Source organism: Triturus cristatus, chromosome 8 (genome assembly GCF_964204655.1).
Source record: "Triturus cristatus chromosome 8, aTriCri1.1, whole genome shotgun sequence".
NCBI classification, from domain to species: domain Eukaryota; kingdom Metazoa; phylum Chordata; class Amphibia; order Caudata; family Salamandridae; genus Triturus; species Triturus cristatus.
In genome coordinates, this window is record NC_140591.1 from 405,824,329 (window position 1) to 405,843,188 (window position 18,860).

Consider the following 18,860-nt stretch of genomic DNA (forward strand, 5'->3'; position numbering starts at 1 on the left):
TGTTGGCGTTGTCGTAGTGTAGGTCCCCCTGGACCCGTGCTGCCTGCAGTATAGCATCGCGGTCTCTGTAATTTAGGATCTTTGCAATAATTGTCCTGGGGGCCGCGCCCGGCTTGGGGATCGGTGCTTGGTGTGCCCTCCACCGTGAAGAGTGAGGAGAGCCGTTTTGGCTTGAGGTGGTTTAGGATTAGGTCTTCAAGAAAGAGGTCAACGCTCGGTCCCTCCGCGACCCTTACCACTCTAATATTACTTCGGCGGGCCCGCCCTTCCTGATCCTCAAGCTTCAGGGCCATTTGACGGTGTTGGTGAGTCAGGGCATTGATTCGCTCTTCGAGTTTTTGGGTAGTTGTCTGGAGTTCCAATACGCTGGTCTTGTTCGCTTTGACTTTGTCCGCCGTTTTGCTCATGTCTGCTCACACCAAATTCATTTCGATGGACACCTTGTCCATTTTTGTTTCGAGGGTGGTTCCCAGTCCCTTGATGGCTGCCATTATAGATTGGAGAGATGGTTCGTTTCACCCGGCTGCTCCCCCTGCGCCCCTTCATCCTGTGGCGCCGATTTCGGGACTGCATATTTGTCCAATTTATTAGATTGCACTGTTGTGGCATTCTTGGGTTTCATGATGGCGTTCCTCAGACAGTATGCGCACCCCTCCAGAGGGTACCCTTCCTCCCGAGACGTTATTCTCCGCGCAGGCGACTATAACCACCTTGATCTCGTCTACCGCCTTCCGCTGTTTCAACTGCAGGCCGTGTGGCCAGCCGGGCGGTCCCGCCGTGATATCAAGAGAGATCCTGACTTAGAGCCCATGTGACAGCAGCGACCAGTGACTCGGTTATGAGTGTATGGGGCCAGATATTCCCCCTGGCGCCCACCGTACCCCGGTGATGAGGAGGACTCACTGTTGCAGGCAGTAGTCTATTGACTCGTTGTTCCTCCATCCGGTGGGAGGGTGGCACACCGCACACCTCGGCCGCTCCAGGCGCAGCTCGTGCATTCAATGCGATGTTTCAGCAATATTCACCTTTGTCGCCTCTGGTTGTAGTGTCTCCACTGCCGGCGGGTGATTGGGCCCCCGGTCTAATTGGTATGTGGGCGTCCCGCACCTCCGGCCGCGCACTTCTCCGTGCAATTTCACTTCCTGGATATTTGGTCAACAAGTATCAATGCAGCATGTAGAGGGCCCGCTCCCGTCTGGTCTTGCCCCAGGGGCAGTTCAGTATCCCTTTTCCTGCTCCAGCTTCAGCAGATACCAACCAGCGAGGTCCACCACCTCTCCCCCACACTATGGTGCTCCCTGATCTATACCCTGTGGCACTGTCAGGGTTCCGGTCAGTCCACTTGTGCTTGTTTGCCCTGGAAGGGGGGGGGGGGGAGGAGGAATGTCCCCAGCCGCAGTACAGGAGCTCCCCAACAACGCGGGAGGCGTGGAACCGCGGGCCCGTGCAGCTCGTCGACCGTGCGCTGCGCCTCTTGCTTCTATGGTGCCGCCTCGTACACTGTATCCCCCACGAATGGGGCCGCTGGACCCCGGGGTGTGCGCAAATGGGGGATGCTCACCAGTCGTTGGAAGGAGCCACAGTCTCTCCCACCCGCCGATCGCCTTCTGCTCCCGTCCCTTGTAATTACCGGGCATCGGCCAGCAATGGGAGGGATGTCGCCGCTCCTCCGTCTCGCAACGGATGCCGGTGTTTCTCCAGGCTTCACGCCGGCTTATAATCGATCGCACCAGGGAGGGGGCGCGGGCCGGGTCACTAAGCAGTTTCCACCCATATCGAGGTCCGAGCGTGCGGCACGGAGGCCAGACGCCGCCTTGGTCTTCCACCGGCCGCGCTCTCACCCGCTGCCGGCACCGCGCCCTCCGGGGCTCAGCGTGTCTCATGGCAATGATTTGGTCAGCGATTTTGCAGGTTTCGGATCTGTCCTGCCTCCTCCAGTGTCCGGCGCAGTTTGGATCTCGTCCTGCCGGATTTTGAATGGCGATTTGAGGGGATTTGGGCCTCCGCTCCGGTGGAACCCTTCGGTTAGGCAGCCATTGCTGTTGGCGCCAAGCCACGCCCCCTCATACTTATTATTGAAGTTGTTACTGTGCTGCTGGAGGAAGTATGCTGTAATAAGTACCTCTATTGTGACTTCAGTGTCTCATGTCTTTATTTCCAGAACATTAGTAATTGGTTATGTTAAGTGTTTATAGACTGGTGAAACTATAAATATTTTAAAGCAATAAGATGAACATTTCTTTTCAGCAGTTGTCTTTTATAAGGCAAAGAAAATGAAAATATTTTCAGACTGCTCATTATAAAGGGTTACATTTGAAAAGGGGTTTGTAATAACATTGGTTTCTAATGTGCTATCTAACTTACATTAAATTGTGGTATTGTTGAGGGGGCGTGGCTTGGCGCCGATGGAGTAGGGAGCTCAGATCTGTGCTCCGGTGGCGAACCTCCATCTAATGCCATCCTGAACAAATCGTCAGACCCCGGGGGCCACAGTAGGCAAACTCGGCCCTGTAATATTGAGCAGTTGGGTAAATGGACAAGATGGCGCCCTCGACCGCATATAAGAATCCCCTGGAGAAACTGGGGCCTCGAGCCCACTGAAGTTACCTGCGAGTTGGGGGATCTAACTCCGCAGGACCCATGCAGCCTGAGAGATGTGGAAAGTACAGGTGGAAGACCGGAGCTGGAATGCAAACGGTTGCAGAGTGTATTGCATACTAAACTGCGGGCGGCCGAGAAGGAAATGGCGCCTGCGGCTTGTGTACAGGCTGTGGCCGGCTAGCCCCTGCAGAGCGTGAAGGGCCCGGAGACGTCCCCTGAGCCCCATCAACCAGAGGACGGCGCCGATGTGAATCAGCCCCCACGAGGGAGAGCTGGAGGGGAGAGACAGACAGAGCCAAGGCTCGAGGAGTGGCTGCGGAGAACAACACAAGCCTGACTGCTGGCTGAGGCGAGCCCCTGAGGAGACCTGGGCTGCCCTGGTGAGACAAGCGGCCGCTGAAGCACAAAGGGGATACCAAGAATAAGGGGAAGCGGAGCCCCCCCCGACTACATAAACTATGCACTAGGGCTGGAAATGCCCTACACAGCTGACTGCACCTAAAGGCCTCAGGGAACGAACTCACCAGAGGGGCCTGCCTGTGTCCTAACCTACGACTTGCAGAGGTGAGCGGAGTAAGGATCCCTGCGGTAGATGGGAGTAGCGGAGCAGTAGCAGAGCTAGGCCACTGAGAGGGACCGCCTGCCGAAGGGGGGGGGAGTAAGTAAGGTGGAAACCTTACCCTCTTACAGGCCAATAAAGTGAGACACTCTGAGTGAGGAGGCCGTACGGGGGGGGGAGGGGGGTGGAATGGGGGAGGGGGGTGGCAGCAGACCGAACCCCACCGCTTCCAGCCACACTTGCCGGATCTGGAGGCCTACGAGAACTGGGACGGCGATACAATTTGAAACCCCAGAGGCAAGACTGACTGACACTGGGACTCAGAGGAGCAGATTAAGCAATAAAGACACAGAGGAACGTGAGGGGGACAGAGCAGATATTGAGAGAAATGAACGCCTATAGAGGGGAAAAAATAAATAAAAAAGAGGTCCTGAACCACAGGATCTGGCGGCAGACAACCCAGGGGGACCAGAGAAACAAGGTGACTGACATACAGCTCAGCGAGAGCCCCCTGCCAGTCCAACACTCCAAGATGTTCTCCAAGCTATAGAGACTTCAAGGCAGGCTGTGAAAACTAAAATAGACACACTCAAGGAGGGTTTAGGACTCCTCGGAGCAGACCACCAACTTATGGCAGAACGGGTTACCACCAATGAGAGCGACATAAGGGAAGTGAGACCGACACAGTCTACTACAGTAGACAAACTGACGGAGATGGAAGCACGGGTGCACACTCTTGAACTTGGAGCGGAAGACGGGGGAAATAGACTGCGCCGCAATAACCGGAGAATCCTGGGCCTCCCTGAAAAAAATGAAGGTACCGAAATGATTGGGTACATAGAGAAATGGATCCGAGAAAGCGTAGCTGTGGAGGGCCTTTCCCCTTATTTCGTCCTGGTAAGCGCCCACAGAGTACCAGCAAGGTCCCCTCCACCGGGGGAGCCCCCACACCCGTTGGTGGCGCAACTCTTGTTCTATAAAGACCGGTACTATGTGCTTCAGCAAGCCCGACAGAGGCCAAATAGTGGTGGACTATAGCACAGTCAAAATATACCTACATTTCTCAAGAGAGTTACAAAAAAGTGCATCATTCATGGCGGCGATAAGGAAACTACGGCAGATGGGGGACTCAATACTCTGATATTCCTTGCCAAGTTGAGAGTGGCAAAGGCAACAGGAACACGGTTCTTGACTACGCAGGCATGGGAATCGATTGATAATCAGGCGCCCCGCAGGCAAGACCGGATCACACATGAAAGGTGTCAGAGGAGAGGAAAACAGACCGAGAGAGAGAGGAGGGAAAACCCTGGCAGTCCCTTCACACGCGGAGACACAGCGGGAATGGGACAGGGCGGTGGCGGCGATTGCCTCGCTAAGTGCCTCTGCGGCTGGTGAAACATTCTCACTGACTGGGGAGGAGTCCTGGGACTCTGACTCAGACCACAGCTCCAGCATGATGAGGGGCCCTAGTCAGTAGCTTCCGGTGATGACCCCCTGAACGGCGGACACCATCATTTGAACAATATCCGGCACACAAATATGGGAGGGGGTTGTGGGGCCACTGGCGAAACTGCAATGAATAGGCCCCTGGGACTGACATGCAACACGGGCAAATAGTTCACTGAATTGGGGGGAGGCCCGGGGGGTCGGGAGGACATTGCTTGCCCTCCGATTACACGTCTTGCATGGTCCCTCAAGTGTTATTTTGATTGCACAACTGCACAAAGTTTAGATGAGGGAGAACCACTCATGTGTCTTGGGGTGTGGGAGTTTGGGGGTTATAAAGTTATTAGTTGGGTAAACTGCAGGGAACTTATGCCAGGCACTAAGGGGCTGGAAGGTAGTAGGGGTCACACAGATTTTCTCTCTGAGCATCTGCAAACGGGAAGTGGGGGGGGGGGGGGTGTTCACATTGGATATGAATTATATCAATGGATAACAGTACAACATAAAATTATGACATGGAATGTCAGGGGAATGCACACAAAGAGGAAGCAACATAAAAAATTCTCCTATCTGAACAGAAGGGGGGTTCATTTTGCCGTGCTTCAGGAAACTCATATCCTAGCCCCTGAGGGGGCTGCACTCCATCGTAGATGACGGGGACAGGTATATTGCACCTCATTTTCAGCATTTGCCAGAGGGATGCTGATCTGGATAAGAGCAGGTGTCCCCTTGCAGCACACTAGAGACTGGACCGACATAGTGAGTTGCTGCCTTGTGGTCACGGGCATATTGAACGGCCAAGAAGTGACGATAATAAATATTATTGGGGCCTAATACAGACCACATTTCATTCCTGGACAGTATGTCTGGCATACTGTCCCCCTATGTGCTGCATTCCACCATCCTGCGGGGAGATTTCAACTGCGTAGCGGACCCGGCACTGGATCGCTCCCATTCCCCACTAACAGGACAGCAAGAGCCTTCACAGAATGGCAGACCAGATGGGGGCTAGTAAACACATGGAGGCGCATGCACTTGACGATTAGGGACTACTCATTTCTCACATGTACATGACCTGCATGTTCGACTCGATACCTTTTTGTGCTCCCCTAATACAAGAGGTGGAATACGTGACTTGCGCGATATCTGACCATAACACTGCTGTCAGCCCATCCCCACCTGGCAGCTTAAACCAGAGGCTCTGGAGAACCAGGTCTTCCTAGAGGACATTAGAGGCCACATATTACACTATTTCTTCGAAAATGTAGACACCGCATTGTCCAGACTGACCGAATGGGACGCCTTTAAGGCAGTGACCCGGGTCCGGTGCATGGCGACATCCATTGGCATGCGCCAAACGCTAGTGACTAACGTGGAAAGAGCAGACCAGGAGTTATGCGACTTAGAGAAACGGAGGCCTGGGCGTTCAGAGATCCAACAGGAGCTCCTAGATGTGAAAGAGAAGGTAGCTGCCCAGGAGGAACGTCTGAGATGCTTTGACTACAAAAAATACATGGCGCACACTCACTCGGAAGGAGACAAGGCAGCTAGTCTACTGGCCTGGCCTGGCTGGCCAACTCGACCCGCAGAGGGAACACTATTGTGGAAATAGCAGATCATGCTGGACACCACCTATATAGCCAGGAAGAGATAACTGCAGGTTTATGACTTTACACAAGAGCATCGGGTGATGTGTGGAGGGGGAAATGCTCGACTACCTTACCCCGCTCCCCCTCCCCACCCTGACAATAGAAAATGCGGAGGTACTAGGGTCAGGCATTACCGAGCATGAAGTAACGGCGTCCATTAAAGGCCTTACCAGGTTCAAAACCCCAGGAACGGACGGGCTCCCCGCTGAGTTCTATGCCTCCTATGTGGCGGAACTAGCCCCAAGGCTGGTGAAGTTGTATGGAGCGGGGGGGGGGGGGGGGGGGGGGGCAGGTGGCGCAATGATAATCCCACTGCTTAAACTGGGAAATTGCCTCTAGACTGCATGGCCTATTGACCATTATCTATGCTTGATTTTACAATACTGAGTAAGATCCTGTCTGAGACTTTAACCATTTATGGCTACTTTTGTCCACCCAGATCATGCCGGGTTTATCCTGGGCAGAAAAACGGCCCTTAACATCAGATGACTAATCTATACTGGAGGCGAGCAGACAAGGAGGAGGAGACCGAGTGGTCTTCGCTATTGACATAGAGAAGGCCTTTGATACCCTTGAATGGGTTTTTTATATGCAGGATTGGAGCGAATGCAAGTGGGGCGGGACTTCGTGCGATGGGTAAAGCGGATATATGCGGAACCCCTGGCATGGGTACGAAAGATCTGGACAATATCGTAGCAGTATCGGGTGGAGGGGGAGACACGACAGGGGTGTCATCTATTCCCCTTGCAGTTCGCTTTGGCCATGGAGCCAATGGCATGCCTTGCTCGGACTGGCGGTAGATACAGAGGTCTGCAGATGCACCACATTGCAGTAAATGTGGATGACCCCCTATTGTTATTGAATGACCTGGAAGGAGAACTGTGAGGAACCAGGGAAATGATGGCAGAGTTTGGGGCGCTGTCGAGGCTTAAGGTAAATTGGCAGAAGTCCAGGCTCTTCCCATTTGACTGAGGGCAGAAACCCACCAGATAGATTGGGAGACCTCATATGGGATACTTGGGGGTACAAATCTACCATTCCCACTCTGATGTTCAGGAGGTGAATATAGGAGGAATCGGGAGATCCTTAAAAGATAGCATGACCTTCTGGTAGACTCTTCCATTATCAGTTACCGGCAGGGTGGCATCTTTAAAGATGGTAGCTCTTCTGCGGATATTGTATTTCTTCCCCACACTGCCTGTATGGATACTGAGCGCACAGTTCAGAGTTCGACTCGTACATGATATAGTTCACATGGGGGACAAGCCGTCGACGGGTGGCCTTAGAGAAACTGAAAAGACAGACCGAAGAGGGGAGACTCTCAGTCCCTGACTTCGAACCGTACTATCTAGCTGGGCAGCTGCAGTAGTTAACACAATGGATAGCAGGGAGACTGACACAAGGAAGGTACATGGGACCTTTTGCCCCCCGAGTGGGTAGAGCTCCTGCGGACTCTTCTGAGGATCAGAGGGGCACCACGGGAGTGTACAAAGGAACTAAAAGTGGTACAGCGATGCTGGGGTAGATGCTTTTCGAAGACACTGGAAGATAGGTACTCTGTAACCCAAACACCATTCCACATGTGGCTATTTGGGAACAACGGGCGTTCAAGGCGGTAACGTGCCTCTATAGAGCGATTGGCGTGAACTCTCTCCAATCCCTGATAGCATTGAGAGACCGGTGGGCGACTGATTCGAACGTCTATATGGAAGATAAGGATTGGGAGAATACACTGGCCAGGATCCCTAAGATTTCTAGGAATGCCCGATTTAAACTGATTCATTTTTATGTTCCACACCAGGCGTACCTCACTCCAGAACGCATTAACAGATAATTTCACAGAGCGGACGTGGGATGCCCACGGAGTGGGGAAACGGGGTGGATATGCTGTACATGATCTGGGGCTTCCCAACTCTACACACACATTGGCAGGAGGTAACGGCTGAAGTGACGAAAATAATTGAACGTGAGGTCCCCTGGTAACCGTCGCACTGTTTCCTGAGCCTGTATCTCCCCCCCCCCCCCCCCCCCCCACCCCCACACCTAAATCACGGGTCACTGATCGATTCCAGGACCTTGCTTACATACCGGCCAACCGTGAAATCACAAAATGTGCTGGAAAACACCTGGGGGGCCAAGAATAGCAGGATTGAAAAAGGAAATGGAAGCTTGGGCGGGATGTGAGAGCAGGATACTACTCAGGAACGCACGTAGGGGAATAGTAAATATTGAAAGAGCCAGAGCATGGAAAGCACTACTAGAAATCATGAGACCCCGAATCAGGCGGGTCGTCTCCCTCAGCGCGGTCCTGGCAGGGAAGCCTGTTACTCCAAGAACATAAAAGGACATATGTGGAGATGGTAAGACATGAATATAGTAAGAGGAAAAGGAGCTAGCGACTTTCCGGAGAAGTGACACCCTACATAGATAAACTAATTGTGACTTGCAGTAGGGGTTTGGGGGGGGGGGGTTGTTGTGGGAGAAGTTCAATATAAGAGAAACAGTACGCTGATGGCCTAAATACTAATGTATACAAACATGTGAAAGAAGTATGATGCAAGACGAGTGAACTGGTATTTATGTAGATGAATGTTAAAACTGAAAAGGAAATAAAATCTGTTTTAAAAATGTTTTTTAATGTTTTGCCTTTTCTTCATATGAACTCCAGTCTGGTTACTTTAGAGGCAGATACCGCTAGTTTTCACTTAAAATGAATATCCCATTTCAGTGAATTCCAACTGTGAAAATGACCCCTTCAACTTTGTCCTTTTATAACAGACTTTTTTGTGCTTTGACATTATCCCGTTCATTTATTTTCACAGTCTTAACATTAGGGAGCCTATTATAATCCTACTAATGTGTGAGCGTGAGCACTAGATACTTATTGGTAAATGAAAGCTAACTAGTTTTCAACATAAGCATAGTTACGCCTGTGTCTAACTCTTGTATTCTCAGAATAGGCTAGTTGTGGTGCGGTCACTGTTCAATTAACTTTCCTTGTAAGTGATATAGAGGTATGTCATGCATAGGTTCAACTCCTGGCCAGTACTTTGTGCACATTCAGCTTTTTCCTACATGGAGCCCTGCCTCAAGCTTTCCTCTGAATATTTTGGATGCTTTGTCACAATAAATGCCACTACAGTTCAGGTGTAAGTCATGCATATAGTGTCACAGGCTGTTTTCTGCAGCTGAGCAGCAAACCTCTGCATCTGCTCCATGTAGAAGAATCAATCCGGTGGTGCACACCTTTGCTATGGGTGCTCCCTTCGGACAAGAGTGCTCTTGAACTCTGGTGTGCATGCAGTGCAAGTGCCGCCCTTCCCTGTTAGAGATGTTGAATTTCATCATTAGTAAAGCGGGATTATGTGGAATCTCACACCAGGTGTACCAGGAGCATCCTTCAGGTACGGAGGGAACAAGTTATCCCTTTCATGGGCTGCTGTGCCCTGTGTGTCCATGTTGGTCACAAAGGAAGGTTTAATTAATCTTATCTTCAATGGCTCCTAGCAGGTGGTGCCAGAAACTCAGTGGAGTTTGAAAGTTTAATCCGAACCCTGTAGTGAATTTCCTGGAAAGGGTTTCCAAACTATTACTAGTCCGTGATCAAACTATTTATTTCTGTAGTGATCTTGTCTTATCGTTTCCTGCTCCTGGGCTAGGTTTGGACATCCTGACCCCAGTTTGCACCATGGAATTGCACCACTCTGCCAGATACTGCTGAATTATTTCACAGACATTTTGAGCATACTTCCCAGGGATCCCTTCAGAGTTCCCTGTGGTGATTCTTTGGCGATTGGACTAGAAGGTATAGCCTACCTCATATACTGGGCGATATAGCATAGCCCCAGCCTGCCAAGACCTGTAGAGATTTTAACTTCTCCACCCTTTAAGTATGATCCTAGATCAGGCTCTATTAATTGGGCTGCTGTGAGTGAAAGGTTGCAGAGTTGAACACTGAGAAGCCTCTTTGCAAGTTGAGCCTAACTCCTCCATGTTACTCACACAAACATTCCTCCACCTGAGACAAGGAGCAGTATAGGCAAGTAATCAGCTGCATCCAGCTGCCAATTTTACCAGCCATCAACTTCTTGTTTTTGAGAGGGTATTGTGACGCTGAAACAGCATATGTGACACTCTTTGCAGACTCCCGTTTCAGACATTAGAAAAAGCATTCACAAAGTTTCTGGTATAGTCCCAGGCAATTTGGGGTCGTCACTAGTAAAGCCGTCTCTGTTCTTGGGACTCAATCACTTCAGGATTTCTCATGGATTGTCAACTTCTTAGGATAATTGGACTTTGTGGTTATCAGGGTTGACATCTCTGACCTATTGGATCAGGAACAGCAGCATATTGATTTTGACTGTGCTACAGCCTTCCAATTAAAGCTCAAAGCTCTAAACCAGACTTTGAACTTCAGTTTGGACATTCCTGGATTCTTTGAACACAAATGTCAAAACTTGGACGATCAGTTATGCTGCTCCTTTCCAGTTTACACTGCCTCTGGTGCAATGCACTTGCAGTGTTTACTGGCACAAAGAATTCAGTGTACATACCTTTTTGTACACTGCCAACACATGTCCATCTCCCCATTAGAGTCCACTCTCAAAACTCCCAAGCTAGCCCAGCAGAATTTTGAGTCAGTCTCCTCTCCTAAAGAGGCCATGCTTGAGGACATAGACCATGACCTCTGGCCTGGTTCCACTGAGCTTGACCTGCACCCATTTACGTGGTACCTCACCGTGTAGGTCAAGGCTCTTAAGGTTCTGTCAGTCAAGACCTCAATACCTTGGATGGGGAATGTAGCATTGTAGGCACTTGAGGTGGCCCCTGCTCCACCCACCAAAACCAACAATCATCATTGAACACTCTCACTGTCGACTAAAAGGGCCATAATCTGAATCGGTTGCTTCAAAGTCTAGAAATACCCAAAGACATATTTATATTTAGAAACTCAAAAGCTCTGTCATGTTCAATGACATTTACTTGAAGGGAAAAGGCTTGCCCTGCCTCGCTAGTCAGCAAAGTATAATGTTTGGAGTTGTCTGCGATTTTCAACTCGGGCAAATGTCAGTGCTGTCATGATGAACTATGAGGCATGATTGGAGCACAAATGTGACAGCTACACAACTATGCCCAGGAGGAGTTTTATCCTCAACCTATACAGAGAAGTAGTATAACAGAAACTAATATACTGGGACCTCATTTGCACTGTCTCGTGCGCTCTGAGCTCTGATGAGGTTCTCCAGTATTGCAAGACTGACAAGATCATTTTGAAATCGCCAAGTGCCATTCAAGCTATAATTGCCAGAACAGAGTCTAGCATTCAAAAACTCTTAAGTTGTTCAAGTTTAGAGGCTCCTTTTAATACAAATCTCTAGCAACTTCTTCCTTCACCTCAACATTAGCTAAGAGTAGGTCCTCTAGTTGAAAGACCAAGCTTGATCGCAGTCCTTAATAGAGGTTAGCAAGTCCCAGTGATTTTTCACAGGTTCCAACTATTCATCTCTGCTTCAACCTATGAGATTCACTTCATTCGGCAAGGGGTTAGGGTGGGGAGGCAATTGTAAACCCAAATTCTCCTTATGTTTAGGACAATCTTTCTACATCTCCAGAAAGCCCACCGCTACTCTTACCTAGTGGGACGGTTAATAAGAGTTTCTTTCTGGGGATAAGAGTCCAACCTAAATCCTGTCCCTTGCAACACTATTTCATCTTGGGTGCTTGGTGAACTACCTGAAATCCTTCTTGGTGCCTTTAATGAGGATTCAATTAAATAGAGCCATTCTGAGCTCTAGATTTACAAAGGTTTTCACTTTCCTAAAGAGATTATTGGCTATTTGCTTGTACACCCCCTCCTGGGAAAAAATATTCTGGCTCGTGATCCTAAAGGACAAGAATCTTGCATCAGCTCGTCTCTAATGCCAAGCTGGACCTGGTAGAGCACTAGTTAGAGAATTTGTTGTCCCATGCACTACTCATTCTGGTCGGGTGCCCCAACTGCAGTCACAGCCCACTCACCCGTTCTGGGTTGGGAGATGGAAGGCAATCACTGAAGGGATCTCTCTCACTATCTTGTGGGACAAATCATATTTCCCCCTTCAAATAACTGCCTTTAAAGAAGTCTTTCTTGCCCCAAAAGCCAGAAGGACTGCTATAAAGGCAGGCCCAGAGTGGCGACAGACTGCTTAAACAATACTGCATCCCACTTCTGTATTTGAAAGGAATATTGGAATGGGCTGTTACCCAGGACATGTCCCTACTGCTGTCGTGAGTAGTACATCCATTGAAGTTCTTGATTCCATCTTCTAAGTATGACGTTGGAGAGCCATTGATGTGTTTCTGATCCAAGGTGATTCAAAGTGTTTCAAGGTGATTAAAAAAAAACTATAGAGTATTTAAAGGCACGCAGCCAGAATCCGCTTTCACCTTTGACCCAGATTTGCCACCACTGATGAACCTGCATTGGCTACTAGTACAACACAAAGTAAAGTTAAAAATATGTATGCATCTATTATGCATAAAGCCTTACTCAAATCTATCCCTGACTGTCTCCAACCATTGGCTACTGTATTAGCCTACACGACATTTCAGAGCTACCAGCTCTTATCAATAGAACCCAGATACCTCCCGTAACACTCGTTGACACTATGCTTGTCTTTGACCCTACACAGCGGTCTGCTGCCTTTTGGGCTTGTTTGCACTATACAAAAGCTACATAAGTACATAAACCTATATATCAACTATTTCAGTTTGTGCAAAAACCTGCACTAAAATGCAAATGTCTCCACCTTTGCATATCATAGCCCCTGCACTGAGAAAGCAATGTCCGTTTAGGAAAGACCTGAAAACCGTTCTGTTGGCAGAAATGTTCATCTCACCATCTTACTGTAAGGCCACTGACCTTCACTGTTTCCTTGTTTCGACATTGCATAATTGAATTGAATTTACCCCTCTCTTTCATCTTTCAATTTCATTTACACTTCCTTCCCTGATATCTTTCTGTGCTCTCACATACTTCCTGCTCTCAGCGCCCTAAAGTGGGCAGTTGCGGACATGGGAGTGCTTTATACAACACCTTGAAATAATGATTGAATAAATAAGTGCAGTGACCTTTCACTGTTTTACCTTCCTTCTCTCTTCACATTTTGCGGATTCAGTTTCTTCTTTTAAATCTTAGAATTCCCAGAATATACCATAATCCTGCTACTCCAGCTTTGCCTCCCCGGTTCGAATACTTCTTATGCCATCTGCAGCTGGCCCTCATTCATGACATCCAGAGTGGGGGGACCTGCTTCCCATGGATCAAGACGGCTGTGATCAGGTCCATCTCAGCATCCCATAGCCTTTTGAAATCAAAATCGGGTTTTAGTCTGATTGATATATAAAGCCTTCTTTTACAGAAGGGAACTAGTGGGCATGCACAAATACAGACCAGCAGATGTGCCACGTATGACACATTCCCTTGGGGGGGGGGGGTCTCCTAGCTTTATTGTACAGCTTTATTGAATCCCTTTCCCAGAGCAGATTGCGAGGTGATGCTGTAACTCAAAGGTTGGTAGTGGGACAGGGGCTGGGGACTCAGTGTATCCCCATGAAGTTTCTACCTTCAGATCCTTTTTAGTACATGTTTTATTTATGTATTGTATGTTTTTTATCCTTTTGTTCAGGCTAAAATTGAATGTGATCGAGTAATTGGCTCTGTTGGGAAAAAAGTTGTGCAAGAAATGGGGATTAAGGTGAGAAGCAGATCACATGCTCTATCACTTTCCCAACGAAAAGATTTTAAGGAATTGCTGCAAGGAATAACTGGTGAAATCCCACATCGGCTGCTAGACCTCAACATGAAGGAGTATGCTGGCTTTCAGATTGCTTTGCTTAATAAGGTGAGTGCTACTTTGTCTATCATAGTATCTTAAATCTTCACTTGTTTAATCAAATGCGTCCCCATCATGTATGCTCTTGTAATATAATATTTGTATTGCGAGTAACTGTCACAAAGTGCTTCTGGCACTGTTCCGTTGTCCAGTAGATTTCAAGCCTTCGTGTTTGTGATTGGTTGAAAGATATATGGTGGATGGTCTCATCTGCGAGAAGAGGTGGCTGCTGTGCATCAGGATGAAATCTACTAAGACATAACTGGAGAACATCTGTACTGTGTTTAGGTGGACAGTTGTTTTAGAGTTTTTCTAGATTATATTCTATTCATTTCATGTGGCCCTTTTCGGATTATCGATATATACACCGAAGTTAGGAGAATATAAGGGATCACCCAAGTGTGATTTGAGAAACCGAGATATTTCAGTTTAAACCTTGGCCTTTGAGGGAAGACTACGTCTCTGCAGTAGCAATACAGCTTACATTGTAAGGAATTTCTTCTATTCCTTGGAAGTTTCATAATTCAAGGCAGAGAGTGGAGAAGTGAGAGTCTTTAAGGTGACGAGTGTACCTGCTAAGTCTTTGTAGAAGGTATTTAAATGTTCCCTTGGTATAGCTCAGACAGGAGAATACAAGTGCTAAGGAGGTTCCACCTTATGCAGGAAATGAGATGTATCAGTTGACCTGTGACACCAAAGTGACGTTTGTGCCAAAGGTAAACTTTCTGAGCTGCAACTATGCCATTCATCCAGTGAGCTTTGATCTGAAGTGTCCATTTTCGTTTGTAATTGTTTGGGTCATTAATGTCAAGTCCAGACTTATTAAGTAAAGTTTAGGTATAAGATTTTTTTTGTTTGGAAGTTGTGTTTATTAAAGTTTCAAACAGTGACGAGTACAGTATTACATCATTAGCAGGCTTGTGGTAAAGTGATAGCACTGACATGCGATGCAGAAACTAGTAGTCATACACTTCAGCCTCCAGCAGGCCCCCCAACTTCTGCAAGTCTGTCTGGTCAACACGATAGCAATATCGACATTCCGTTTCACGATTTTCCCTCTAGAGGGGTTTGGGGTCTGGAGAATGAAGTTGATCAAAAAACAATCTGGCAGCAATATAGGCATCTATATTCTGGGCTTTTACCTTCATGTTTGGCGGCAGTTTTTCAACACTTCTCAGAAAAGGCTGTTACTTTGGGACAAACTGCTGGATTTCTGAAGTCATAAATGATCCTGAAGAGTTCACTGGAGAGGCAAAAAGCATAGATGAAATGGGAGTAGTATTAGTGCTGCGTGGATTTCAGTGTTCTTTCCCTGAATATGCAAGGTGCTGTAATTAACTTTGCCCCGGTTTGTTTAATTACGCCATGTGTTACAGTGCTTTGTTTGCAGCTTTGAGGGTAGGTGGCTCTGTCAAACCTCTTGGCTGGTCTGGATTTCCTAGAGAACATCAGGACATTGAGCAGGGCTGAGAAACTAAAATCCCCTGTGAAACATTGATTTAAGATTGAAATGATATATGTCGGGCAGATGAGCAAATTTACTTTTATGTACTAATCGAGGATTAGAATACATCAGTTCTTAAAGGCATGTGATTGTACGGATTGTGAGGCAAAACAGAGCTGTGTCTGTGCCATATACTCAACGTCATACAACGGCTGCATTACAGATGTCCATAGTTTTCACAAAGAACTGGAGACTAGATTGGGGGCAAATGGCCAACATTTGAATTTCTTCATTCTTAAGGTGCAAAACTATGGTTACATGTAAATAACAAACTTCTTTATTAATTTACATTGGCCGTCCGGTACGGATAGTGAATGGGACGGGGTGGGGTTCACACTTAAGAAGTGACATCAGGCCATTGAGCTTTGTAATATTTTCTGTCCCATGGGCTTCAAAGCAGCGTCAAGGGTTTGTCCCACCCGAGTGGGCAGGACAGATGAAATGTTGATGTATGGGTCTGGTGGCTTAGTGGATTAATGCATCCACTGTAATGGTATGTTCGACCTCATGGTCACAGGTTAAAATCCCGGATGGTCCACTCAGCCTTTCATCCTCCTGAAGTCGATAAAATTAGTACAATTGATTTGGGTAACAATAGACAGCACCAAGATACCCTTGGGTCAATGTGTGCTTTACAAATGCACGTTGTTGTATAGCTTCCAGAGGGTTTTACCATAAGCAACGGCAAGCCTGCAACCAAGTATTTAAATTGCAGGAAAATGGTAACACACGGAGATTTAGGATGTTGATTGTTGTGGCGTTCAGAACGATTTCTGCTAGCTGCCGTGGGGAAACAGCCTTTACCACGAAGCATTTTCTACGCATTACGTTTACAATGGTACACTTACCTCGTAAACGTCTTCACAACGCGTAATGCTTCAACGACCATCTTTACCACGCTAGCAACGTCATCACGGAACAACGTCTTCCTAATCCAAAAAAATGTCAATCCGTTTTCAGTGTTGGCAGAGACCAGCGAAAAAGGCAAAAAAAAAGAAGAAAGGGGGCTTGGGGGGGTCCTCCTCCCGCGCCCCCCCCCCCCCCCCCCCCCCCAAAAAAAAAAGAAAAAGCGGGGTAAAGGTAAAATCGGGGTGTAAAGTCAAAGCATAGAAAAAACATTCCGTTGTAACGCATGCGTGGTAAAGGCATGCGTTGCAACGGAATGCGTAGTCACGACATATATTCGCTGCCGTTGTGTTGAGTAGAGAAGGTACGTAAATGAGTCAGATGTTACTTCTGGCAAGGAAGGGTTTTCATTCAATTGCAACAAAAATGAGAATGGTTTGTGAGAAGGGGTGCGATGTAGATGGCTATGTTTCAATGTACGCTTCGTGCTCTCCTGTTTGTGTGGTTCTTGAAAATGTTTTTGTTCCTGGAGAAATTATGTAATGAAAGATAGGGCTGACATCTGTCATGAATAGCCAGTTTGGGATCTTGTGAGATCTTGCGTTGTGGGTGTGATCCAGTTTCCTTGACTGATCTTGTATTGATGAGTGTGCATTTATTTCATTTGATGGATTATTAGGCATGCGATAAGGGTTGATAAAGATCAGCGTGGAGCAGGGGAAGAAAAGAGGGAAAGGTTCTTGGGAGAAGAGGTGTGACAGGATGGGGAGGGGGGTAGAGCATTGCTAGAAGGCTGTATTTAGAAAAATTGGGAATTTGGGGAGGGCTTTGTGGCGAGAGAGAACGAGGGTAAGATGTTGGTATGGGTTGTGAAGGGGGGCATCGAAGTGAGGTTTTATTAACTGTGATTTGACTTGTATGAAGACTGAAAGGGTGATGGAAGTGTTTTGTGTGAGAAGAAAGGGGACTGCTGGCAGTGGTAGAGGTGGTGAAAGAGTGCAGAAAGCGAATGTGCGAAAGGTGTGCTGCAGGTGAAGGGCAGTTTGTGGTGGTAAAGGGGAGTAGTGTTTTAGAGAGATGTGAGAGAGGTTCCTTAGGGATTATTGACTGACTTGGGACAATCCTTACCCCTATGACCGCTCATCGAACTGACTGCTATTGTTTGTTTAGTACCTTGTAATGAAAACCGAGGGTTGCTGATGCTATTGGGCTGATTCCACCCAGATGAGAAATGAACGGCAGCGTCTACAGTTTTTTATCTAGAGGTCTTCCCTTTTTAATCTTAACTCGTTTGTTTTATTATTTTGTTAATATTAATATGTGATAAACATATCCAGCAAAGAATGATTTGCCTGAATGTGAAGGACTGATTTGATTCTGAAAGTGCAACTCAGAATTCCGTCTGCATCTGTTCCTTTGTCAAAACCCACCCAGCTATGCTACAGATCTTTGGCAAGGCCTTCCCTTACGGGAAAGGACACGCATAGTAGATGTGCATTTTTCTGGCCTCCGTTCTGAAATGAAGTAACCAATCAGAGTTATTAACTTAAAGAATGGAGGGCTGAGCTGGAACATAGCTGTGGTCCAGGAAACTCAGACAGGTAGAGGTAGAATATTTGGCACGCAATGATGTACATGTTAAACTACTAAACATTTCTATTGGAGTACTTTATGATGCATGCAATGCTGTTTGGCACATGTTAACAAATGTATGCAAAATGCAGATTATCAAGCACTGAATAGTTCAGTCTAGGTATGGATATTAGTCAAAGTCAAGTGTTTGTGTCTAGCAATCTTTGGAGGGGAAAGCCTTAAATCAGTATTACCAATGAATTTTTTCATAGTGTTTTTATCCAAAGCATACAATTCAAATTATAAGATACACTTGGAATGAGTCGCTGTTTTGTCACTGATTAATCAGTTATTACATCCTAGTTCAGTAACTAGTTCTGTTAGTTTCGAGGAAGGCTTGAAAAGGAAAATGTCGCTCAAAGAAATTCAAGGTGGGCTGCAAACCTCTAGAGGGAGGGAATTCCATAGTTTGATTTCCAGAAGTACAAATGGCTGAAACCTGGCATGAGCCCAGGATGATTAAATGCACAAGAGCATGGCGAGAGAGGCACAGAGAAGATTGTGGGCTAGTTGATAGTAGGTTTGCAATATCTGTAGAAGGAAGAGAATCAAGCCTTTGAAAGGTAATGGAAGTGAAACTAAAATTGATGGCACACAAGGAGCCAATGAGGACGGTGTAAACATCCTATGTATAGAAAAATTAGTGCAAAGAATAACCCCTACATTTGCATGTAGTAGAGTGCCATAGGTGGAAATGGCAATAATGCAAAACGGAGTAATTCAATAAAAATGGAACAGTTCTAATGCCA

At 47.3% G+C, this 18,860-nt stretch overlaps 1 protein-coding gene across 1 annotated transcript in view; it reads left to right on the forward strand.

Moving 5' to 3' along the window:
* Window positions 1-18,860, forward strand: part of INTS6 (integrator complex subunit 6) — a 487,951-nt gene that overhangs the window by 363,810 nt on the left and 105,281 nt on the right. The window contains exon 12 of the mRNA XM_085621797.1: window positions 13,923-14,138. Within this exon, the coding sequence (XP_085477923.1) occupies window positions 13,923-14,138 (216 nt within the window). The remainder of the gene's footprint in view (window positions 1-13,922; window positions 14,139-18,860) is intronic.